Consider the following 26,359-nt stretch of genomic DNA (forward strand, 5'->3'; position numbering starts at 1 on the left):
ATAGGAAGGAGACCAGAATTGCACGCAATATTCCAACAGTGGCCTAACCAATGTCCTGTACAGCCGCAACATGACCTCCCAACTCTTGTACTCAATACTCTGACCAATAAAGGAAAGCATACCAAATGCCTTCTTCACTATCCTATCTACTTGCAACTCCACTTTCAAGGAGCTATGAACCTGCACACCAAGGTCTCTTTGTTCAGCAACACTCCCTAGGACCTTACCATTAAGTGTATAAGTGCTGCTAAGATTTGCTTTCCCAAAATGCAGCACCTCGTATTTAGTTGAATTAAACTCCATCTGCCACTTCTCAGCCCATTGGCCCATCTGGTCAAGATACTGTTGTAATCTGAGGTAACCCTCTTCGCTGTCCACTACACCTCCAATTTTGGTGTCATCTGCAAACTTACTAACTGTACCTCTTATGCTCGCATCCAAATCATTTATGTAAATGACAAAAGGTAGAGGGCCCAGCACCGATCCTTGTGGCACTCCACTGGTCACAGGCCTCGAGTCTGAAAAACAACCCTCCACCACCACCTTCTGTCTTCTACCTTTGAGCCAGTTCTGTATCCAAATGGCTAGTTCTCCCTGTATTCCGTGAGATCTAACCTTGCTAATCAGTCTCCCATGGGGTACCTTGTCGAACGCCTTACTGAAGTCCATATAGATCACATCTACTGCTCTGCCCTCATCAATCTTCTTTGTTACTTCAAGAAACTCAATCAAGTTTGTGAGACATGATTTCCCATGCACAAAGCCATGTTGACTATCCCGAATCAGTCCTTGCCTTTCCAAATATATGTACATCCTGCCCCTCAGGATTCCCTCCAACAACTTGCCCACCCACCACCGAGGTCAGGCTCACTGGTCTATAGTTCCCTGGCTTGTCCTTACCACCCTTCTTAAACAGTAGCACCATGTTTGTCAACCTCCAGTTTTCTGGCACTTCACCTGTGACTATCGATGATACAAATATCTCAGCAAGAGGCCCAGCAATCACTTCTCTAGCTTCCCACAGAGTTCTAGGGTACACCTGATCAGGTCCTGGGGATTTATCCACCTTTAACCATTTCAAGACATCCAGCACTTCCTCCTCTGTAATCTGGACATTTTGCAAGATGTCACCATCTATTTCCCTACAGTCTATATCTTCCATATCCTTTTCCACATTAAATACTGATGAAAAATATTCATTTAGTATCGCCCCCATTTTCTGCGGCTCCACACAAAGGCCGCCTTGCTGATCTTTGAGGGGCCCTATTCTCTTCGAGGAGAAAGTGAGGACTGCAGATGCTGGAGATCAGAGCTGAAAATGTGTTGCTGGAAAAGCGCAGCAGGTCAGGCAGCATCCAAGGAACAGGAGAATCGACGTTTCGGGCATAAGCCCTTCTTCAGGAATGAGGAAAGTGTGTCTAGCAGGCTAAGATTAATGGTAGGGAGGAGGGACTTGGGGGAGGGGTGTTGGAAATGCGATAGATGGAAGGAGGTCAAGGTGAGGGTGATAGGCCAGAGTGGGGTGGGGGCGGAGAGGTTAGGAAGAAGATTGCAGGTTAGGAAGGCGGTGCTGAATTCGAGGGATTTGACTGAGACAAGGTGGGGGGAGGGGAAATGAGGAAACTGGAGAAATCTGAGTTCATCCCTTGTGGTTGGAGGGTTCCTATGCGGAAGATGAGGCGCTCTTCCTCCAACCGTCGTGTTGCTATGGTCTGGCGATGGAGGAGTCCAAGGACCTGCATGTCCTTGGTGGTGTGGGAGGGGGAGTTGAAGTGTTGAGCCACGGGGTGGTTGGGTTGCCTGGGCCCTATTCTCTCCCTAGTTACCCTTTTGTCCTTAATATATTTGTAAAAACCCTTTGGATTCTCCTTAATTCTATTTGCCAAAGCTATCTCATGTCCCCGTTTTGCCCTCCTGATTTCCCTCTTAAGTATACTCCTACTTTCTTTATACTCTTCTAAGGATTCACTCGATCTATCCTGTCTGTACCTTACATATGCTTCCTTCTTTTTCTTAACCAAACCCTCAATTTCTTTAGTCATCCAGCATTCCCCATACCTACCAGCCTTCCCTTTCACCCTGACAGGAATATACTTTCTCTGGATTCTTGCTATCTCATTTCTGAAGGCTTCCCATTTTCCAGCCATCCCTTTACCTGCGAACATCTGCCCCCAATCAGCTTTTGAAAGTTCTTGCCTAATACTGTCAAAATTGGCCTTTCTCCAATTTAGAACTTCAACTTTTAGATCTGGTCTATCCTTTTCCATCACTATTTTAAAACGAATAGAATTATGGTCGCTGGCCCCAAAGTGCTCCCCCACTGACACCTCAGTCACCTGCCCTGCCTTATTTCCCAAGATTAGGTCAAGTTTTGCACCTTCTCTAGTAGGTACATCCACATACTGAATCAGAAAATTTTCTTGTACACACTTCAGAAATTCCTCTCCATCTAAACCTTTAACACTATGGCAGTCCCAGTCAATGTTTGGAAAGTTAAAATCCCCAACCATAACCATCATATTATTCTTACAGATAGCTGAGATCTCCTTACAAGTTTGTTTCTCAATTTCCCTCTGACTATTGGGAGGTCTATAATACAATCCCAAAAAGTTGATCATCCCTTTCTTATTTCTCAGTTCCACCCAAATAACTTCCCTCGATATATTTCCAGGAATATCCTCCCTTAGCACAGCTGTAATGCTATCCCTTATCAAAAATGCCACTCCCCCTCCTCTCTTGCCTCCCTTTCTATCCTTCCTGAAGCATTGGTATCCTGGAACATTCAGCTGCCAGTCCTGCCCATCCCTGAGCCATGTTTCCGTAATTGCTATGATATCCCAGTCCTATGTTCCTAACCATGCCCTGAGTTCATCTGCCTTCCCTGTTAGGCCCCTTGCATTGAAATAAATGCAGTTTAATTTATTAGTCCTGATCCCTGCCTGCCTTGACTGTTGAGTCATATTGGACTCAAAACGCTAACTCTGTTTCTCTCTCCACGGATGCTGTCAGACCAGCTGAGTTTCTCCAGAATTCTCTGTGTTAATCACTCCACCATTGGTGGCCACAACCTCTCCCGTCGAGGCTTCAGGAATTCTCTCCCTACACCTCTCTGCCTCCCATCTCACATTCTTCAGGTGGGACATGTAAAAGCCACATCTATGTCCAAAGGTCTTGTAATCTGATCAAATAGTTCATGTGGCTTAGTACATTACCTTGTTTTGTTTAATATTCATGTGTCGCATCCTGAGATATTAAAGTCCTCACGCAAATACGAGTTGTTGTTGTTAAGTTGATTAGCTTCGGGCAAATCCTGTCTTACTTACCTCTGCTCCAGTGGCAACTTCTTCTGCTGCTCCAGACATCACTCCCAGTGTGTAGAATGAGAAAACGCATAGTTCCCGAGTACAAACTGCAGGCTGGGCGAGAGTGAAGTAAAGAATGAAAATTGTCAAGCCTCTGAAATTCAAGCAGCAGGTAAGGGTGACACAAGCATCAGGACCTCATGCACTTATATCTCAGCCAGGTTTAATGTTAGTATCCTAACACCAGGTGGTTGAGAGTTCAACTCCCATCCCAGAGACTCCCCAACAAAATCTAGGCTGACCCTTCCAATGCAGTACTGAAGGAATGCTGCACTGTTTGGCCTCTCTCAGTAAAATAATATTTCTCCAAAGAACAAGAACACTATTCAGTTTTCAGACCAAGATCATCCCCAAATATGCAACTGAAACTGTTTATTTGATCACTAACACCATGATATTTGTAGAACTTGCCATGTACTAACCATGTGCTTCCTACATTACAATAGTGACCACACTCCAAAACTAGTCAAGAGTCATCGAGTCATACAGCACGGAAACAGACCCTTCGGTCCAACCAGCCCATGCCGACTATAATCCCGAACTAACCTAGTCCCACCTGCCTGCGCTTGGCCCATATCCCTCCAAACATTTTCTATTCATGTATTTATCAAAATGTCTTTTAAGCATAATAACTGTACCCACTTCCTCTGGAAGTTCATTCCACACACAAACTACTCTGCGCAAAAACGTTGCCCCTCACGTCCTTTTTAAATCTTTCTCCACTCATCTTAAAAATATTCCCCCAAGTCTTGAAATTCCCCACCCTGGGGAAAAGACCCTTGCTATTCACCTTGTCTATGCCCCTCATGATTTTATAAACCTCTGTGAGGTCACCCCTCAATCTCCTATCCTCCAGTGAAAAATACATCTCATCCTATCCAGCCTCTCCTTATAACTCAAACCCTGCACTCCCATCAACATCGTGATCCCTCTCTGGCTTAATGATATCCTTCCTATAACAGGGTGACCAGAATTGGACACACTACTCCAGAAGAGGCCTCATCAACATCTTTTACAACTTCAACATGGCCTCCTATAATCAATGGTCTGACCAATGAAGGCAAGTGTGCTAAATGCCTTCTGAACTACCTTGTTTCCATATGGTACAACCTTCAAAGAGTTATGTACCTGGACCACTCTCATGTCTTAATGCTGTGAGAGGTGCTCTATAAATGCAAAGTCTTTTGTTTAAGACAATTTGACCAGATCAAATTCCTGACATTTATGTACCCTAAGGTCTTCGGTAGTAACGAACTGAGGTACAGTTGGCTGGGATGAACCAATTGCTAGATTATTGTCATGTCTTTAATAACATCAAGAAAAGTAGATGCAGGAAGATTGGCTTCTGACGAAGTTCAGCTGGTTATTTGAGTGAGCATTGAGAAGGACCTGTCAGGAAAGGAGTCCATGAATACAGAAAACTGTTGACTCTTGAAGTCAACTGAAAATTTCAGAACCAAGCTGGATAGACCTTTTCTTGGTACTGTTTCTAAGACATGCAAATCAGAACATATAAATCAACGAGATCAACATTCAGTTTAAAATTTGAGAGGTTCATTCAGAGGTCTAATAACAGTGGGGTAAAAGCTGTTTTTGAACCTATTTGTAGACAATAGACAATAGGCCATTCGGCCCTTCGAACCAGCACCATCAGTCATTATGATCATGGCTGATCATCCACAATCAGTATCCTGTTCCTGCCTTATCCCCATAACCCTTGATTCCACTATCTTTAAGAGATCTATCCATCTCTTTCTTGAAAATATCCAGTGACATGGTGTCCACTGCCTTCTGGGGCAGAGCATTCCATAAATCCACCACTCTCTGGGTGAAGAAGTTTCTCCTCAACTCTGTTCTCCGAATATACAAACTTTTAAGTCGAGAAATACTTTGGAAATGAAAAAAGTCGAAAAAAGCTGAAATCTGACAACATTTCCTGCATCAAATTCCTGAGTTTTGGCCAGTGTTTTCCTGGAGTAATCTCTGAAATGATGACCTCCCATTCATTTTATCTTCCCCTGTTAAAAGACAATGGCAAACATTGGATGTAGCAATGTCATTCTTTGACCTGGTAACCCAGCCAAGATTACAAAGTTGCTGCATGGGAATATTGGTCACTGTTCCATGATCCCATTCTGTGTCCATTGAAGCAAATGACATTCCAAGGCATGTTCCCCTGACTGCAAAGATGATACAGTTGTGCTTACCTTCAACATTGACCCATTCTGGAAGACATGCTGCTCGTCACAGACAACACAGTATTCATTCAGAGTGGGAATCCTCTGCTCTGCATACTTCATGGTCTAGAACAGTGAGAAACACATGAATATGTCTACAGTTAAGCGTGTTTAGGCTTTGTGAGCTTGTCATTCCTTTGAAAGGGAGTTATGGCCTGGATTCCATGTGTGTGTGTTTCACAGCTGCAGGACAGTTTGGAGACATACATGAAGAAGGAGAATAGGATAATAGGCCATTCAGTTAATTATATTTGGGTTTGGCTTTGAGAGAGTTATTCAGTTAATTCCACCACCAACGCTTTTTTCCCACAGCCCTGAAAAGTTTACCATTGTATGTGTATCCAATTCCCTTTCGTAGTTTTCCGTACAATGCTGAAAACATCGACGATCACTTCTGGTTACATTCCAGCATCGGTTGAGCTGAAGCACTAAACAAGTGATTCATAGCTAAAGCGACATGACAGCCGAGTTCCAATGTGACCTCAGGCCATCGATCACTCAAAGCATTGTTGTAAATTGGTCAAACTTTCTTGGGATTTGAATAGTTGGCTGCACAGGGAACAGTACAGAGACATCAAATTAGTCCCAATTAAATCCGACGTGCGTTTGGCAGAGCAGGGAACGCCGCAGGCAACAGTTATCAGGAAGAGCCATTCTCTGGACCTTGTTTCTCACGTCATGTGCAATGGGAAGGTGGATAAGACACCCAAACTGGGCTAAAAGGGAAGAATTTTGTCCCCATTGACATTTAAAAGGGCGGATGTTACATGAGGAAATGTTTCGATCTATAAATGTCACAACATATTTTCAACATTTTCTCTTCAAATGCATTAAAGAAGCTGTGACACACACAGAGTGATGAGAATAATCCTTTCTCCTAATGCACTAAAATGTAAACAACAGCATCTGAAATATCTCCACAGAGACTGGTATCCCGTCATCAAGTCACCCTTTATTTACCCGTGCATAGCACTGACACTGGTCCGGCTTCTCCAGAGCTGGCTCTCAGCGTGAGCAGAACCCCTGTTTATATCGGTCAGTCAGGGCTCCCTGATTGGACCAAGTTAACAGCCCCAGTCAGGGAACTCCTATTCTATGAGGTCCACCTGGCTGACCTCGTGACAATCATTATACCTACCATACAGTTAAGGCACACTATACCTACCATACAGTTAAGGCAGATACATGCTAGAGCAGCGTTACCAAGTTCTAAATATAAAGCTAACTATAGTTTAGTCTGAAGAACAACTGTGATATTTAGTTTGATAACTCCTGAACTTTCACTGAGTAGAACTGATTTAGTAGTATTTATACAAACTACTGAATGTTAAGTGCAATTGTAAATCTCAATCTCCCAGTCAAATGGCTGGTTTTCCCCTTTTTGTCTGTTATGTGTGGTTCAATGCCATACTATGAGTTTGAGTTCAAGATAGATTATTTGAGGGGAGGATAAAGTCAAGAAATGTCTTCAGAATTAGGCTTTCAAATGCTATTTGTTACACATTAGTCATAAATATTGTCATCCATGGTAATCATAGGTATACCAGGTCTTGATTTATCATGATACTGGTTAAGGACTAATCTATCTTCTCCTTGTGTCCATGTCAATGTGCTTTCAACTCGCCTTGTAGAACATTCAAGCTCCACCCCAGACTGTGCTATTTATACTCCATGATATGCAACATCATCTTGAGGTTGCTGCAGGGTCCTGAAACCATAGCACAACACTTTATTGAGAGTGTTTTCTATCTATAACGAACACCATCTGGAGTGTGACAGGAGAAGCTTGTGCTAAATGCAACATCTTTGCATGTCCAAAGTCAATGGCATAAATTGCACAATCACCACATTGCAACCAACACCTTGAACTTGTGACAATATAAACTTCACAGATTTAATAACTATGCATTGATTGAATGAACCAACAAAAGATGAACTGTTATACACAGAAAGAATCAGCAAATATCTCTGTCTGGAGTAAGCGGTTTCTTGAGAGGAAAAGATCAAAGACAAGCTGTAACACTGAGACTGAAAGCAATGAGCCATGTCTTGGCATCTACTACAAACCGACCGACTCCCACAGCTACCTGGACTACACCTCCTCCCACCCCGCCCCCTGTAAAAACGCCATCCCATTCTCCCAATTCCTTCGTCTCTGCCGCATCTGCTCCCAGGAGGACCAGTTCAAAATACGCACAACACAGACGGCCTCCTTCTTCAAGGACCGCAATTTCCCCCCCGACGTGATCGACGATGCCCTCCACCGCATCTCCTCCACTTCCCGCTCCTCCGCCCTTGAGCCCCGCCCCTCCAACCGCCACCAGGACAGAACCCCACTGGTCCTCACCTACCACCCCACCAATCTCCATGTACAGCGCATCATCCGCCGTCACTTCCGCCACCTCCAAACGGACCCCACCACCAAGGATATATTTCCCTCCCCTCCTCTATCAGCTTTCCGTAGAGACCACTCCCTCCGCGACTCCCTTGTCAGATCCACACCCCCCACCGACCCAACCACCACTCCCGGCACCTTTCCTTGCAACCGCAGGAGGTGCAACACTTGCGCCCACACCTCCCCCCTCACTTCTCTCCAAGGCCCCAAAGGAAACTTCCATATCCGCCACAGATTCACCTGCACCTCCACCCACATTATCTACTGCATCCGCTGCAGCCGGTGTGGCCTCCTCTATATTGGGGAGACAGGCCGCCTACTTGCGGAGCGATTCAGAGAGCACCTCTGGGCCACCCGGACGAACCAACCCAATCACCCTGTAGCACAGCATTTCAACTCCCCCTCCCACTCCACCGAGGATATGCAGGTCATTGGACTCATCCACCGCCAAACCACAACAACGCGACGGTTGGAGGAGGAGCGTCTCATCTTCCGACTGGGAACCCTCCAACCACAGGGGATGAACTTGGACTTCACCAGTTTCTTCATCCCCCCTCCCCCCACCTTGTCTCAGCCGAATCCCTCCAGCCCGGCACCGCCTTCCTGACCTGCAGTCTTCTTCTTGACCTCTCCGCCTCCACCCTACTCCGACCTATCACCTTCACCTTGACCTCTTTCCACCTATCACATTTCCAACGCCCCTCCTCCAAGTCCCTCCTCCCTACCTTTTATCTTCTCCTGCTGAACACTCTCTGCTCATTCCTGAAGAAGGGCATGTGCCCGAAACGTCGAATCTTCTGTTCCCTAGATGCTGCCTGACCTGCTGTGCTGTTCCAGCAATAAAGTTTCAGCTTTGATCTCCAGCGTCTGCAGACCTCACTTTCTCCTCATGTTTACAGAAATAAAATTGCTTAATAAACTGGATGTGGTATTACCACAAAGGACAAGGATTGCCCTGCAGAAGAATTTAAAGAGTTAATTGCAGGGAAGACTGTGTTTTAAACAGACAGCTAACTCCAAGTGTAAAAGGAACAGAGGAGCTGCTTCTGATAAGAAGGTAAGCTACAGATGTGAGGTCCTCAGGAAAATAATAAATATTGGAAATGAAAGAAGCCATTGAATTATCAATAATGTCACACCACAAACTTGAAAAAATGAAAATTGCACAAGAATCCAACACCAAAACTAGTCAATAGCAGAACTTCGAAGAACACTGCATAAAGACGCTTCCAGAGACAGACACTGCTTGTAAAGTCTTGGCCAGATTTCATCATTAATTGAGAAATAGCCAAGTTGGGTAGTGAAACTTAACTTGCTTACTTGAGGGGGTCTTATTTAGGTAGCTACATGCAATAAAAATTAAACTATTGCTTCAATATTTGATTGTCTGTGAGATTTCTTAATATGTAGCTGAATTAAATTTAATTTGTGCTGATCTACCCACAACAAACTCACTGTATTCTTGAGGATTTTACTACTTTGATTTTTGAATTGTTTTTTGTGGCCAAGAGTCCTTCCTTTCCTCATAACAGTCTCAAAACGCGGACACAGCTTTCTCACAAGATGCCCAAAGAACAGTCATCTTGGCTAGGATATTTCACAAAGTCAGACTAGAATGGAGACGGTTGGGTAATTTCTCCAGCAGTCATGCCTAAAGACCATATTATTATAAAGGACTGTTCTAATCAGAGGGACAAAGTCAGAAGTCACAGGACACCAGGTAATGGTCCAACAGGTTTATTTGAGATCATGAACTTTCAGAGCACTGCCCTTCCGTGACAAAGGAGCAGCACTCAGAAAACTTGTGATTTCAAATAAACTTGTTGGACAATAACCTGATGTCATGTGACTTCTGACTTTGTCCACCCCTGTCCAACACTGGCATCTCTACACCATGACTAAACAGAGGGATTTAGCAGTCCCTATTCAACTTCATTGGGTAATAGGGAGTGCAAATGGGATGTTGGCCTTTATTTCAAAGGGGATGGAGTATAGAAATAGGGAGAAAGTCTATGAAGAGATTATGGATGACAGTCAATTCCCAGCTCTTTGGATGCTGCCTGACCAACTGTGTTTTTCTAGCACCACACTACCCTCTATAGAATTAGGGAGGCTTTGTTAAAACTATACAAGACACTAGTCAAACCACAGCTGGATACAGTGGACAGTTTTAGGTCCTTTATCTAAGGAAAAATATCCTGGCATTGGTGGGAATCCAGAGAATGTTCACCAGTCTGTTATCAAGTATGGAGGGACTGTCCTATGAGGCGAGGTTGAGTAGTTTGAGCTGATACTTATTGGAAATTAGAAGAATTCGAGGTGGCCTTATTGAAACATCCAAAATTCTGAGGGGACCTGACAGGGTAGATGCGGAAAGTTTGTTTCCCCTTGTCGGACAATCTAGGTGAAGAAGGCATAAAGTCCGAATAAGGGATCATATATTTAAGACAGAGATGTGGAGAATTTTTTTGAATCTGTGCAACTCTTTACCATAGTGGACTCTTGAAGCTGAGCCATTAACTAAATTCAAGGCTGAGATAGACAGATCTTTAATCAGGGAATCAATAAGGGAATTAAGTGTTAAACAGAAAAGACAGGAGAGTGGAGTATTCATTCATGGGATGAGCGCATTACTGGCTAAGTCAGCATTTATTGCCCATCCCTAATTGCCCAGAGGGCAGTTAAGAGTCAGCCACATTGCTGTGGGTCTGAAGTCACATGTAGGCCAGATCAGGTAAGGATGGCAGTTTCCTTTGCTAATGGACTTAGTGAGCCAGAATGGTTTTTCCTGACAATTGACAATGGATTGTTGAGAATTATCAAATCAGCCATGACCTTATTGAAAGACAGAGAAGACTTGATGGGTTAAAAGGCCCACCTCTGCTCCTCGATCCTTATGAACTGGGATTTATTTGAAATAGAGGTATTCCCCACTTTTTAAAAGTTCGCTTTACACCAAGTCACTTTTAGAAAAGACTTACTTTCAACCCTATTTTCACTAACCGGAAGAGGATCTTCGCTTTTACAAAAAAGCGTGCTCAGTGAGAATGGCGTCACCAAGTGCCTTCCCCGGAAACTACACTCAGCATCAATCCACCACAGCTTTGACCTGTGCCTGTGAGCATTTGTGCCTTATCTCCATTTATTTTGAACCTCTGTTGGCAAGATGTGTCCTAAGGTATCCTGTACCTTCCACTACCCCAACCTCCAATGCCCTTTACTATATATTCATGTTATTTTAGGTTTTATGTGTTATTTGGTATGATTTGATAGGTCTTTTTTGGGTCTGGGAACACGGAAAGATTTTTGCAATATAAACTAATGGTAATTGTTTTTTCGCTTTACATCATTTCGGCTTACAAACATTCTACTTTCAGATAGAGGGGGACACCTGTACATAATTGTGGATTAGGTAATTGTCCTCCCACTTTCTGCAACTTTTTCCTTTTTTAATTAGATTAGATTAAATTCCCTACAGTCCAACAAGTCCACACCGACTCTCCAAAGAGTTACCCACCCACACACATTCCACTACCTTATATTTACCCCTGACTTATGCACCTAACGCTATGGGCAATTTAGCATGGCCAATTCAACTGACCTGCACATCTTTGGATTGTGGGAGGAAACCGGAGCACCCGGAGGAAACCCACACAGATATGGGGACAACGTGCAAACTCCACACATTCAGGCACCCGAGGTGGGAATTGAACCTGGGTCCCTGACGCTGTGTGGCAGCAGTGCTAACTACTGAGTCACTGTGCTGCCCCTAATCGGAAGACTTTGCTGTAATTTTGATCATTAGCTCTGTTGTAGTACATAAAGACTCTTTTAAACAGACGTGGTTTGCTCAGTAAATAGACAGTTTGTTCTAAGTCCTGCCCTGCCTCAGTTTAGCCGGCTGAGAGACGGCTCAACAGATTGACACTTTGTTTGCAATTGTAATTTATGTTTGGATCTCCATTATTATTACACATAGGTTTCCTCTTAATTCTGTTTCATAGCATTCATGAACAGATGTCTTCATAAGGCATTGAGGAGGTAGACGAAAACCACGGAAAGGAGAATAACTTGGGAAGATGGGATTCGATGCAAGGGTTTGAAGGAGAAGGAGCTGACAAGAAAGAAGTGTCCATAAAGCTGAGATAGATAGATTCTTGGTCAGTAGAAGGACCAAAGGTTATGGGAAAAAGTGAAGAAAAATGGGCCTGAGGAACGTCAGTTCAGTCACGATCTTACTGAATAGCAGAGCAAGCTTTAGAGGCTTGATTTTATTTCTTATGGTCTCATTATAATTGGCTAACGTTTTTGAAAAGAAATCATTCATTTGTTGCTCATTATTGACTATAAGTGCCACAATTTTCTCAGAGTTTACCTGTACAAGAAAGCCATACTCTAATGTTGGAATGTTCTTGCAGTGGCTCCCAGCCTGTGGATAAACAGATAAAATTTGTAACAGATTCAGCAAATGAAGTATTTTATGTTTTATAAATTAACCATTAATGCAACAATTGGATGTGGGCATCACCAACAATGCCAGTATCAGTTTTGCATTCACAGAACATGGGCATTGCTGACTGGGCTAATATTTATTGCCCATCCCTAATCGCCAACCACATTGCTGTGGGTCTGGGGTCACATGTAGGTCAGACCAGGTAAGAACACCGCATAAAGGTCATCAGTGAACCAGGTGGAGTTTTCCAATAATTGGCAAGAGTTTTATGGTCATCATTAGCCTCTTAATTCTAGATTTCTATCATGTTGGGATTTGAAGCCAGGTCTCCAGAACATTATCACTAGAATGAAAACAAGCAGTAATGCCACTAGGCTATCACCTCCTCAACCAAGAGACTTATTGAGCCATTTCAGAGGGCAGTTAAGAGTCAACCACATTGCCTGGAGTTACACGTAGGCCAGACCAGGGTCAGGACAAGCAGATTTTACCAAGGAGCAATAGTGAAACTGGTAGTTTGTTAATTCAACAGTCAATGATAGTTGTTTTGGTGACCATTCCTGAGACTTGTGTTCAATTTCAGAATTATTCATCAAATTCAAATTGCATAAACTGCCATGATGGGATTTGAACCCACAGCCCGAGGCTTTTGGATTTCTGACCCAGTGACATCGCTGCTATGTCATCGCCATTTGCCTCAGCTCAGAAAATTCTGACTCAGTACAATAGCCTGCTCTGAGGAAGAGTTCCATAGGATTCCAATGTTATCTCTGATTCTCTCTCTACAGATGCTGCCAGATCTGCTGAGCTGCTTTAGCATTCTCTGTGTTTGTTTCAGATTTACTTTTGCTTTTTTTTTTAAATTGGATTCTTGCTGAACTGTAAAATAAGTTATAAGCTCACAGACACACAAAAATGCATTTTGACCATGCGCAATTCTCCTTTGGCGTATCACAACTGTTTTCCACTGTGATGGAACAGAGCAAGGAGAATCCAAGTATTTAAGATTAGATTCCCTACAGTGTGGAAACAGGTCATTTGGCCTAACAAGTCCACACTGACCCTCTGAAGAGTAACCCACCCAAGCACAATTCCCTCTGACTAATGCACCTAGCACTATGAGGCAATTTAGCATTGCCAATCCACCTAACATGCACTTCTTTGGACTGTGGGAGAAAACCCAACCACCTGGAGGAAACCTGCATAGACACAGCGAGAATGTGCAAACTCCACACAGACAGTCACCCGAGACTGGAATCAAACCTGGGTCCCTTGTGCTGTGAGGCAGCAGTGCTAACCACTAAGCCACCACGCTGCTCAGCTATTCTACTGGGAGAATATAGTGAGAATTGTGGAATATAATTTATTATTGAATGATTTATCATTGTTGGTCACTATCACTCTGAACAATCTGTGCTGAGACACAATCATCACTTGGGGGTGCCTTTCACCTTAAAATGAACACAATTCAAATGGCTTAGCATTGTTTGTCATAAACTGTGAAAAGCTTTGAGTTATCCAGGTTGCGTAAATGCATCGCCTATCTACTTAAACGAGCCAGCAGTTGTAGATAATTTACACAGTTGGCTGGAGAGCTGGCTTGTGATGCAGAATGATGTCAACAGTACAGGCTCACATCCGGAGGTTACCATGAAAATCCCACCTTCTCAACCTCTCCCCTTGCCTTAAGTACATTGACCATCAGTTTAAACTCATCATCAGTCATCTCTCTTGTGATGATACTGTGGCTTTCAGAGGTGCGTTTTGCCCTGGTTTCTTGTAGAAAGAGATTGGGGCCAGAAAATTAGCAGTCTATGAGAAGATAACCAACTTGTGAGGCCTTGGGTGAATTTTTCAAAGTTGGAACAATAGAAGCAGCCTGAATGGGTGTGATCGAGCTCTCGCAGATCCATGATTTTTAGCTTTAGCTCTCAGCAGTTGCTACTGGAGGCCTTGAAGCAGTGAAAACTAATTTTTTCACTCTCTCATGGGAGTTGCACGTGAGATAATCTGGTTCCTGAATGTGTCTTTTTGCCAAGGGGTTATGGGATGTTACTATATTGGAACAGTTAATTAGTCACAGTTACCAAATTTTCCAACAGCGTTAAGTTATTCCATTTCTTTCATTCCGGATGGATGCATGAATGGGCAGGGAGCAAAGGGATACAGACCTAGGAAACATGCGACAGGTTTAGAGAGAGGATTTGGATCGGCGCAGGCTTAGAGGGTGAAGGGCCTGTTTCTGTGCTGTAATTTTCTTAGTTCTTTGTTCATTGTATTTTAACTATAGTGGATGAATAAAGTGTGTTTTACTTTAAATCTGGTAGTTTGACCAATTGAAATGCAACATCTCACATTTACCTTTAAAATAAGAAAACATTACGGTACAGGCTATCTTTTTAAATATATTTTGAGGTGGTTTGCTCTGATCCATAACACTCTCTAATGAGACGGCACCCCTATACTCCTCTTGAGCTGTGGTAACTTCATTTTGACTTTACATGACAGAGGTGGTGAGAGAGGGTGGGGTGTGGGGGGGAACTTGCCTGATTAGCTGAGGGGATTCCAAGGAGTTCCACTTTGGGCGATTTCATGGTGCAAGAGATGGAACGATTAATGATGCGATTGACTCGGAGATCTGGCACCCCGAGTTTGCTCTTCAGCATGGAGTCCTGAATGAGGGGGAAACTTGGAGATCTGGAACAAGAGGTGGAGAGATTGTTTTATCAGTTGGCAGGATGATACAAACATTGAGCTGCCGGTACAGGCACAATGGCCTGAATGGCCTTCTTCTGCGTCATTTTGTCATCAGAGGGTAAGATCTACATTTCGCTTTTCATGGACAGCTACTTCACAATTGTCAATGGCGTTAATCACTCATCAATGACCCTATCAGCAATGGCAATATTTTAGTGCTCCTACAGAAGGAAGTCATCAGTTCAGTGTTAGTAGGATTTTCACTAAATTGTTTCTTAGTATGGAAAAGACTCTATCAATTCTTTTTGAGTCTCTTCCCATATCTAGAATTGCATGGGACAGAGGCAGCAATGGTTGTTTCTTACACTCATTTTACCTAGACCAGGCCGTCAGCTACCATTAGAGGCCATCGCGGGAAAGGTGCCACACCAGACTGAGTATAGCTGACTAAAAGACATTTCCAGCCCTACCACTAATACGTTGGCAGGACTTGCACATTAATGATTGGGATATGTCATGAATGCACCTCTCGCCTCCGTCAAATCCTAGATTGAGTCTCGAACCGCAGGCCACTGGTTCAGAAGGAAGGATTCTACCCAAGAAGCCAACGGAACTCTTCCTACTTTTCCATTCTCTTATGGGATGTCAGCATCTCTGGCTGGGTCAGCATTTATTGGCAACACTTACCTATGTTAATTAATGGAATCGTATATTTTAAAATACCCGATTGCAGGTAGCCACCCTTCGGAGATTTTCCTGGAACCTCCCAGGATTAAAGATTAGGGCCCTAGAAGCTGTTGCAAGAAGAGAAATCAACACTTAATTTGTTTTTTTTTAATGTCCATTTTCTTCAAACACTTTCCTACGTTAGTCCTAAATACATTTAGAGATTGGGAAAAAGGTAAGATATCTCAGTGGCTAGGCAGCCAAGTGCTGACACTTCGAAGCATTTATGGTTGGTGACCTTTCTCTATCGAGAATCACACGATGCTGCCCTTAACACTATCATTTTTGCACCTAGCCCACGATTCCCCTTACTTTGGGATTGACGAGAAGATGCTGAGCCCAGATCGGAATTTCTTCACTCGACTGCTCGACTTGAACCAGCTCTGCCTCTTCTCTTGTTGGCGCTTCAGGAAATCGTTGCTTAGGTGCTTCCACTGTTGAGATGTGAACATTCCTAGGATTCTGCAAAAAGGACCAACAAAGGACACTGACCGTCTTCACACAAACATCTCACGGTCATCTCCATTCCCAACAAATGGTTAAGACTTTTCTCGGGAGCTGCGCCTACTCCATCACCTGCATCCTTTGGTCAGGACCTGTACAAGTAATTGTCCATCTCATGTAAAAGTCGTACCTGGACTTTTGTCCCAAATATCGAGTCGAAAAATGTGGTGCTGGAAAAGCACAGCCAGTCAGGCAGCATCCAAGGAGCAGGAGAGTCGACATTTCAAGCATAAGTTCTTCATCAGGAAGGAGTTTATGCTCAAAATGTCACCTCTCCTGTTCCCAGATGCTGCCTGACCAACTGTGCTTCTCCAGCACCACATGTTTTGACTCTGATCTCCAGCATTTCCAATCCTCACTTTGTCCTTTGGTCCAAAAAAGTCTTACTTGCTTATCTTAGTTTTGGGAGCTGGGTTGATATAAACAATACAAATTTAAGATCTAACAAGTCAGATTTCACTCTGGGATTTGACGTGTCCGATATAATATGTGGACGGCACGGTGGCACAGTGGTTAGCACTGCTGCCTCACAGCGCCAGAGACCCGGGTTCAATTCCCGCCTCAGGCGACTGACTGTGTGGAGTTTGCACGTTCTCCCCGTGTCTGCGTGGGTTTCCTCCGGGTGCTCCGGTTTCCTCCCACCATCCAAAAGATGTGCAGGGTCAGGTGAATTGGCCATACTAAATTGCCTGTAGTGTTAGGTAAGGGGTAAATGTAGGGGTATGGGTGGGTTTCGCTTCGGCGGGTCGGTGTGGACTTGTTGGGCCGAAGGGCCTGTTTCCACACTGTAATCTAATCTAATCTAAAAATCTAATCTAATCTAATCTAATCTAATCTAATCTAATCTAATATCAGCTGGGATCGTAATAATGGCGAGCTACCATACTGCCCTCACCTTGTTCTCGTCTTCCCTCACAGACAGGAAAATTGCGGCATAGAAGGAGGCCCTTATGTGGCAGTTCATTTCCATTCAAGGACTTCAATAGGCTTAAGGGAGTGCTGGCTGTTACTAAGGCATTGGCTATCCTTTGCTATAAGACCATACAGCATAGCATCAGTAATTAGGCCATTCGGACCATCAAGTATGCTCCCCTATTCAATCATGGCTGATAAGTTTTCCAATCCCATTTTCCCATTTTCTGCCCATAACCTTTGATCCCCTTGGCAATCAAGCATTTCTCTCTCTCTGTTTCAAATATACTCAATGACCTGGCCTCCAAAGCCTTCTGAGACAATGAATTCCACAGATTCACCACTCTCTGGCTGAAGAAGTTTCTCCTTATCTCCGTGCTAATAGGTCTTCTCTTTATTATGTCGGGGGCAGCATGAGGGGTGTGACAGGAAGACAATGGGCTGCCAATCACTTTCGTTTACATGGCCCCTCCTGTTCAAATCAGCTGTTTGGTAACCATAAAATTGACCTCACTTTGTATTATGCACATGTTTTACATGCCCTGCCAGATCTCTCATGGTCGTGCTTGATGAGTTTCAAGTTACGCAGTTTTATAAATAGAGGGTTGGAATTAATGACAATGTGATGGGAATGTTTTTACAGATCAGTTTGACACCTACAGAAAATGCAAATCATTTGCAAGACTTTGATTGTCTTTTGAGAGATATAGTTACACATATAATCCCTGTGCAATTACTTGTAATCATGATTTTAAAAGATAACATTCTGATATAAAGAGAATTTTTTACATTGAGATAATGCTTTTCACAGCCTCAGGATATCACAAAGCACTTTACAGGCAATGAAGTGTTGTCACGGTTGAAAATAAGACAGTGCAAAAGCTATTGGACTCAGCAAGATCCCATGAAGTGATGATCACCGATTTTTGTGAAATTATTTTGGACCCGTGTACTCACTTCTTCAGTTGAAGTCCAAGGCCAAACCCTTCCTTATTGGATGGCTGGAAAACATCTACCGATGGCTCTGTCGGGAAATTAAAATAGGGTCACTGTGAGGGTCTTATGACAATGGCTACTAGGTCAAAGGGTTACAATCAACACTCTACAGGTGACCACCATTGCACTATAGACACACACAGACACTCCTACACACACGCACAGAGGCACTCCTATACACGCACATGCACACAGACACACGTATACACAGACACACACACACTCCTATACACGCACATGCACACAGACACACATATACACAGACACTCACACACACCCTTACAGACACACACACTCCCACACTCACACAGGCATCCTTTCAGAGACTTAGACCACTCTACACTCACGCACACACATATACACTCTCTCTCACAGACACTCACAACCCCCCACCCCAGACACACACACACTTCCACACTCACACGTGCACCCCCTCCCAGACTTAAGACACTCTACACTCACTACACATATACACTGTCTCTCACACTCACAACCCTCAACCCAGACAGACACACACAGAGACAGACACAAAGACCCACATGCGCACATATACTTTGTGGGGTGAATTTGTACTTGCAGGGTTACATTGTACTGCATGAATTCATATAAAACTCCGTTATCTCACTTTTTAGATTAGAATCAATCAAAACATCATGGCATAGACAGAGAACACAGGGGGCCAGCACCTTCAACATATTGTCGAGCTAACACCAATTGTTACAGCTAATCTGAGAATGCGACTTTTAAAAAAAGGTTTTGTGATTTACACATGAAAGAAGTGAAACTATCATGTTATTCGAACAGATGAGAGACTCAACAGACATTCAAAGTATTTTTAATGTATAATTTCAGTTACATCACACTGTCAATTTTTGCTATAAATTCTGTGCCTTACAATTGTATCCTCCACAACCACCTGATGAAGGAGCGGTGCTCCAAAAGCTAGTGCTTCCAATTAAAACCTGTTGGACTATAACCTGGTGTTGTGTGATTTTTAACTTTAAACACCTTTAAATTCACCAGAATTTACCATTGAACAACTGAGATGTGGGAAGAAGCAAGGCTTGCTACTCCAAGAAACATTTTTGCTGCAACGCTCTTCAAAGAACTCATAGAAGTGAACTAATTCAAAAATATGGGGAATATGGCAGCCATTTTGTGCACAGCAAAATCTCACAACTAATTATGAGTGGCTACTCTTTTTTTTAAATGAGGAGGAAAGATTGGCCAAAACATGAGGAGACCCCCCACCCCTCTCCTTCAGTTAACACCACAAAAACATTATTGGTGCTCCATATTATTAGATTGGAAAGAAACTCTCAAATGAATATCTTATCCAAGAGACAGATCTTCCATCTTCTGCACTGGAGTATCAACATGGATGACAGGATTTAGTCCTCACTGGGAACTTGAATCCACACAATTTTGGTTTGAATCGAAAAAAGTAGAGTTCTGAAATGACAGCAGAAAATGCTGGAAAATATTTTACAGATCATCTGAGGGGAAGAAACAGGATTAGCCTTGAGGCAATAAATGCTGACTCACAGAGAGTAATGCAGAGGCCTAGATTACAGGTTCAAAGTCCATTGCAGCAGTTATGGGGGAATGTAAATATAATGAATTGATCAAACTGGAATTGAAAGCTAATTTCTGCAATGGTGACCATGAAACTTTCATCTGTTCCCCATCAGGAAGGGAAGTCTGCCAACCTTACCCAGTCTGACCTACCCGTGACTCCAGGGCCACTGCAAAGTAGTTAGCTCTGAACCACCCTCTTAGAATCACTGAGCGAGCCATCCAGGTCATAGGGCAATTAGGGATGGAGGAACTAATGTTGGCCTTGCCAGCAACACCCACATCCCATGAAAGAATAACCTTTTCGAAAGAAAATGTCAGTCGTCTTTAAAGACTTGGTCTTGTTCAAAGTTTGTGCGAAGATTTGTAGCTCGGGTGCTCGTTGTTGTGGTTCTGTTCGCCGAGCTGGAAGTTTTTGTTGCAAACGTTTCGTCCCCTGGCTAGGCGACATCATCAGTGCTTGAGAGCCTCCTGCGAAGCGCTTCTTTGATGTTTCCTCTGGTGTTTATAGTGGTCTGTCCCTGCCGCTTCCGGTTGTCAGTTTCAGCTGTCCGCTGTAGTGGTTGGTATATTGGGTCCAGGTCGATATGTTTGTTGATGGAGTTTGTGGATGAATGCCATGCCTCTAGGAATTCCCTGGCTGTTCTCTGTCTGGCTTGCCCTATGATAGTAGTGTTGTCCCAGTCGAATTCATGTTGCTTGTTGTCTGCGTGTGTGGCTACTAAGGATAGCTGGTCGTGTCATTTCGTGGCTAGTTGATGTTCATGTATGCGGATTGTTAGCTGTCTTCCTGTTTGTCCTATATAGTGTTTAGTGCAGTCCTTGCATGGTATTTTGTACACTACATTCGTCTTGCTCATGTTGCAAGACTCCCGTTCCTAGACGTGATGGTACAGAGAACATCGAACGGAGAATTCACCACAAAGGTACACAGGAAAGCCACACACACAGACCAAGTCCTAAACTATGAAAGTAACCACCCCAACACACACAAACGAAGCTGCATCAGGACACTATTCAAAAGGGCCACAACACACTGCAGTACACCAGAACTGCAAAAAGAAGAAGAGGAACACCTATACAAGGTATTCGCCAAAAACGGATACCCGCGCAACTTCATCAACAGATGCCTAAGAGAAAGACCACGGAACGAGGACATACCACAACCAAAAGGACTAGCCACACTACCATACATCAGGAGCATCTCAGAACTGGCAGCCAGACTACTGCGACCCCTAGGACTCATAACAGCACACAAACCAACAGCCATGCTCAGACAACAACTCACCAGAACGAAGGACCCGATACCCAACATGAGCAAGACGAATGTAGTGTACAAAATACCATGCAAGGACTGCACTAAACACTATATAGGACAAACAGGAAGACAGCTAACAATCCGCATACATGAACATCAACTAGCCACGAAACGACACGACCAGCTATCCTTAGTAGCCACACACGCAGACAACAAGCAACATGAATTCGACTGGGACAACACTACTATCATAGGGCAAGCCAGACAGAGAACAGCCAGGGAATTCCTAGAGGCATGGCATTCATCCACAAACTCCATCAACAAACACATCGACCTGGACCCAATATACCAACCACTACAGTGGACAGCTGAAACTGACAACCGGAAGCGGCAGGGACAGACCACTATAAACACCGGAGGAAACATCAAAGAAGCGCTTCGCAGGAGGCTCCCATTCACTGATGATGTTGGCTAGCCAGGGGACGAAACGTTTGCAACAAAAACTTCCAGCTCAGCGAACAGAACCACAACAACTTGGTCTTGTAAATCAGATAATATAAATAGAAGTTAAAGATTGCAGTATTATCTTGCTCAGAAAATCTCACAATGTGTCTTAGTGCAAATAGCAGTAAAGGAAGCTGCATTCTTTTACAGTCATAGAGGCATACAGCCATTATCAGCCACAAGTAAAACTGATCTTGCTAACACTGATGTCGCCTAGGGCATGTCCTGTGCATGTAATCTGTATGCTTCTACCTAAGTGTTTTTGATCTTTACATGCTTGCTTGCTATGATCTGCCTGTACTGTTCATAAACAAAGCTTTGCACTGTACTCCAGCACACTTGACAATAAATCAATCAATTACTGATCTACAGCACAGATGAAGACCCTTTGGCCCATCAAGTCCATGCTGGTTGGAAGCCAATCTCAGCAAAGTTTCAACTACATGGGCAATGTTTGGTTCCACTCACCTGACAGGTATTGGGGATATGGAGCAATGGGCATAAACCTGAGATATGTTAAAGTGGTGAATAATTCCACAGTGAATGACACATCTGTGAAACAACTTGCGATCATTTTGCATGGAAAATAAATTGCATTAAAGTAAATTATTAGAATGTATTTATGCACCTATAAGAAAAGGTATTTTACCCAAGAAATGAATCAGCCCTTAATAGCTCAACAGATAAAGCATAAAACAGATTTTATAATTAGCAACATATAATTTACTCAATGTCGTATTATCATCTGCAAAGGATGGAGACAGAGAGAAACTAATTGCTGCTGATTTGCAGTATTTACGTGTTATCAAGTTATGTGGGGGTTGTTAACAAGGTCAGCATCTCCAATTGCCCTTGAACACATCCATTACAGAAGGCAACAATGAGTTCAAAAGTAACATTGACCAGGAGGCACATGTGAATCAGACCAATTTATTTTGGGACCTTTCCTTTCCAAAGCATTAGTGAGTAGGTGTGTTTTACAACAATAAATGTATGTAAATATAGTATTGTATGTGTAAGAGAGGTTTGTGGTCTATTTGGATAGAGTCAAACTCCAATGTTTGCGTTGTTCCAATGATATGCAATTGTACAAAGCCGAACTGTGTTTGCAACTATGTATATATACAAAGATATTTTTTATGAATAAAGTATATGTTTGAAACTTTAAAGAAAATTAAATGATAGCTAGGACCACGTGCTGAGGGATGCACTAAAGCGTTGGGAAGCTGCTGCCAAGGCGCAATGGGGAAAGCCCACTGTCTGAGGTCTTTCTGCCAAAGGTAAATTGGGGTCCGTTCAGTTATCAGACCCATCTCATGCATCAAATGCATGTAAATATAGTCTGGTTCAAGTAAGAGACACCTTTAATTTGTTTGGGTAGAATCAAACTCCAATGTTTGATTGTTTCCTTGATATGCTACTGTACGGAACCGAACTGCATTTGTGACTTTGTATATATATATAATGAATTTTTTTATGAATAAAGTACATTTTTTAAATAAAAAACAAAATGATGGATGCCATGATTACCATTACAGAGACTGCTTTCATATTCCAGATTTGTTAATCCGAATTGAAATGCTACCAGCTACTGTAATGCAATTTGAGCTCATGTCCATTAGACTGAGCCTTTGGTGATATTAAGGGCACTCGTATTACCACTACATCACCATCTCCCCACAGAGTGTGTTATTAGGGCCTATGTGTGTTATTAGGGCCTGTGATTTGCCTACAATGCAATGGTCTAGTGATTTTATTACAAGAATATTAATCCAGAAACTCAGCTAATGCTCTGGAGACCTGGGTTCGAATCCCACCATGGTCGAATCTGAATTCAATAAATAATCCGGAACTAAGGGTCTAATGGTGACCATGAATTGATTGTCAGAAAAATCCATCTGGTTCACTGATGCCCTCTCGGAAGGAAACTGCCATCCTTACTGGATCTGGCCTACATGTGACTCCTGACGCACAGCAATTTGTGTGACTCCTCTGGGCAATTAGGGATGGGTGATAAATGCTGGCCTAGCCAAAAAAGCCCACAACCCATAAGCAAATAACAAAAAGTCAGTGAGTCAACTATAGAATTCAGTCGAGAAAATTTCAAGGAAAAATGTTTAGCAAAATTCACACTCGTTACTTACCAGGTCCATCCAGGTACTGAGACAGAGAAAATCTCAGCCTGAGTACCATTGGCTCAATCCTTGCCACCTTCCAGGCTGTTGCTATCTCCTCCTGTTATCAAATTACAATTGGTTACACACAGCAAAACATTGTTCAATTAGTTCTCACTTAATATCTGATCCTGAAACCACCATGAACTATAGTGGGCTATTTTATTACTGTGGAATTCAAGCAAAATGCCTGCACTTAGACAGGCCTTTAATGGACATTGTTGCTTAGCAACCTAAAAACATAAAGTACATACCACATAAAGATCATTAGACCCAAGACACCAGCTCCATCCACTGGGACATAGAAAAGGGTATCGCATCACAGGCTCTGCTCATGTATTTAATCTATAAGTGGCTGAAGCAGTTGGAAGAAAATCTCACTGCTGCCGAATTTTGTTGATCGAAGAATATCAAGCTGTTTGGTTTTTCTTCTCTGTCCCTTGGAAGCTACTCCTGTATTGTTTGATAAATGCAGAGAAGTTGAGGTTTTGCTGTTTGGGATTAGGTAAGAAGGGAAACCCTGGTGGGTCTGTGTGGCAATGGTTATTTTTGGTTCTACAGCTTCTGTTCAAAGTTCCTTTGAACCTGGAGATCAAGATTATGTTAAAACTGACTACTGAATATACAACTTGCACTGCCTGAGACCTACTGAAGTGAAGACCATTATTAAGTTCACATCAGGACTGCCTTTACTTTTGACTTCTTTTTCACTGCATTTCTTAATGTGCATTTCCTTTTCTGTTTTATTAGCATGGGGCTTTGATAGAATTATAATGAACCTTGGCTTGAGTACTTGAAATTTTCTCTCGTGTCTTATTCAATATAATCTATTATAGATTGGATCTCAAACAATAATGAGATGGAGTACTGGAAGGAGATAGAATCCTTAACGGCATGGTGAAAAGATAACAAGCCCTCCATCAACATCAGCAAAGTGATTTCAGGAAGCAGAGTGGAGGACAAACCCCTGTCTGCATCAGTGGCGCTGAGGAGGAGATGACTGAGAGCACCAAGTTCCGATGCACATCTTTGGAATGTGAGAGGAAACCAGAGAACCCGGCGGAAACCCATACAGACCACCACCCAAGGCTGGAATCAAACCCAGGTCCCTCGTGCCCTGAGGCAGTAGTGCTAACCATGCTGCCCATAAATATAATGTCATTCTTAACCTTAGCCACAACCACCTGATGAAGGAGCAGCGCTCCGAAAACTAGTGCTTCCAATTATAACCTGGTGGACTATAACCTGGTGTTGTGTGATTTTTAACTTTGTACACCCCAGTCCAACACTGGCTCTTCCAAATCATGACTCTTAACCTCACCAGCAATCCATTCAGTTACATCAACCCCCGACAGAGAAAAGCACTGACACTAACACTAAATAGACAGCACCAAGGGCAATTGATGCGCATTCAGCGTTGCTGTTATCAACCCGAGAACAAATTAGAAATGAATTGCATCTTCTTTGTCAGCCACATAAAATCTTTGCTGGGGTTAATGGATGTTTAATCTGTTGCAGGTGAGGGTTTTTGGTTTGCTATTTGGGAGTTAGAACATGAATAATGCTAGAAAGAGAACTTTCCTTTGGCATCGTTCCCAGTGTCCCCATAGCTTCTTTCCACGTGCAGCAGACATGATTACAGTAGATGGGGAGGTGACAGCCTAGCAGTATTGTTGGTAGATTGTTAATCTAGAGACCCTGGGAATAATCTGAAGACCCAGGTTCAAATCCTGCCATGGCAGATGGCGGAATTTTAATTCAATAAAAATCTAGAATTTGGAGTCAAATGATGACCATGAATTCGTTGATGATTGTTGGGGAAAATCCATCTGGTTCACTAATACCCTTTAGGGAAGGAAATCTGTCATCCCTACCTGGTCTGGCCAACATATCGCTCCAGACCTACAATGTGTTGACTCTTACCTGTCCTCTGTGCAATTAGGGATGTGCAAGAAATGACCACATCCCATGAATGAGTAAAGAAAAATGTTACAATGGCTTAAGAAGCATGAATTTCTGCTGATTTCTACCTGCAACATGGATGGACAACAGGTGACCGACAATAGTGGTTCATGTACTACCTGAAATTGCACCATCCTTTCTTAACTTGGAACCATAGAGATGTACAGCACAGAACAAGAAGCTTTGGTCCAACTCGCCCATGCCAACCAGATATCCTATATTCATCTAGTCCCATTTGCCAAAATTTAACCCATAACGCTCTAAACTCTTTCCTATTCGTATACCCACCCAGGTGCCTTTTAAATGCTGTCATTGTACCAGCCTCCACCACTTCCTCTGCAGGTCATTCCATACACGTACCACCCTCTGTGTGAAAAAGTTGCCCCTTAGGTCCCTTTTAAATTGTATCCCTCTCACCCTAAACCTATGCCCTCCCCTGGGGAAAAGACCTTGGCTATTCACCCTAACCATGCCCCTCATGACTTTATAAGCCTTGTTAGGTCATCTCTCAGCCTCCGACTCTCCAGTGAGACAGCCCCAGTCTATTCAGCCTCTCCCTTTCGCTCAAATCCTCTAACACCAGCAACAACTTTAATGTCTTTTT

General features: G+C 43.2%; 1 protein-coding gene across 12 annotated transcripts in view; it reads right to left on the reverse strand.

Annotated features, from left to right (window-relative positions):
- LOC122542474 (protein mono-ADP-ribosyltransferase PARP6) overlaps positions 1-26,359 on the reverse strand; it is a 159,891-nt gene that overhangs the window by 44,835 nt on the left and 88,697 nt on the right. For all 12 annotated transcript variants that reach the window (XR_006309808.2, XR_006309809.2, XR_015754175.1 and 9 more), the window contains 7 exons: positions 23,764-23,854; positions 18,244-18,310; positions 16,183-16,332; positions 14,994-15,144; positions 12,370-12,423; positions 5,570-5,665; positions 3,324-3,416 (listed from right to left, as the gene is read on the reverse strand). Coding sequence is in view for 9 of the 12 variants with exons in the window: in XM_043680217.2 (XP_043536152.1) it covers positions 3,324-3,416; positions 5,570-5,665; positions 12,370-12,423; positions 14,994-15,144; positions 16,183-16,332; positions 18,244-18,310; positions 23,764-23,854 (702 nt within the window). In the remaining 3 variants the exon portion in view is untranslated. The remainder of the gene's footprint in view (positions 1-3,323; positions 3,417-5,569; positions 5,666-12,369; positions 12,424-14,993; positions 15,145-16,182; positions 16,333-18,243; positions 18,311-23,763; positions 23,855-26,359) is intronic.

The sequence above is a fragment of the Chiloscyllium plagiosum genome, unplaced genomic scaffold (genome assembly GCF_037043375.1).
Source record: "Chiloscyllium plagiosum isolate Xiang-an unplaced genomic scaffold, Cpla_swu_hap1 HiC_scaffold_42, whole genome shotgun sequence".
Taxonomy (NCBI): Eukaryota; Metazoa; Chordata; class Chondrichthyes; order Orectolobiformes; family Hemiscylliidae; genus Chiloscyllium; species Chiloscyllium plagiosum.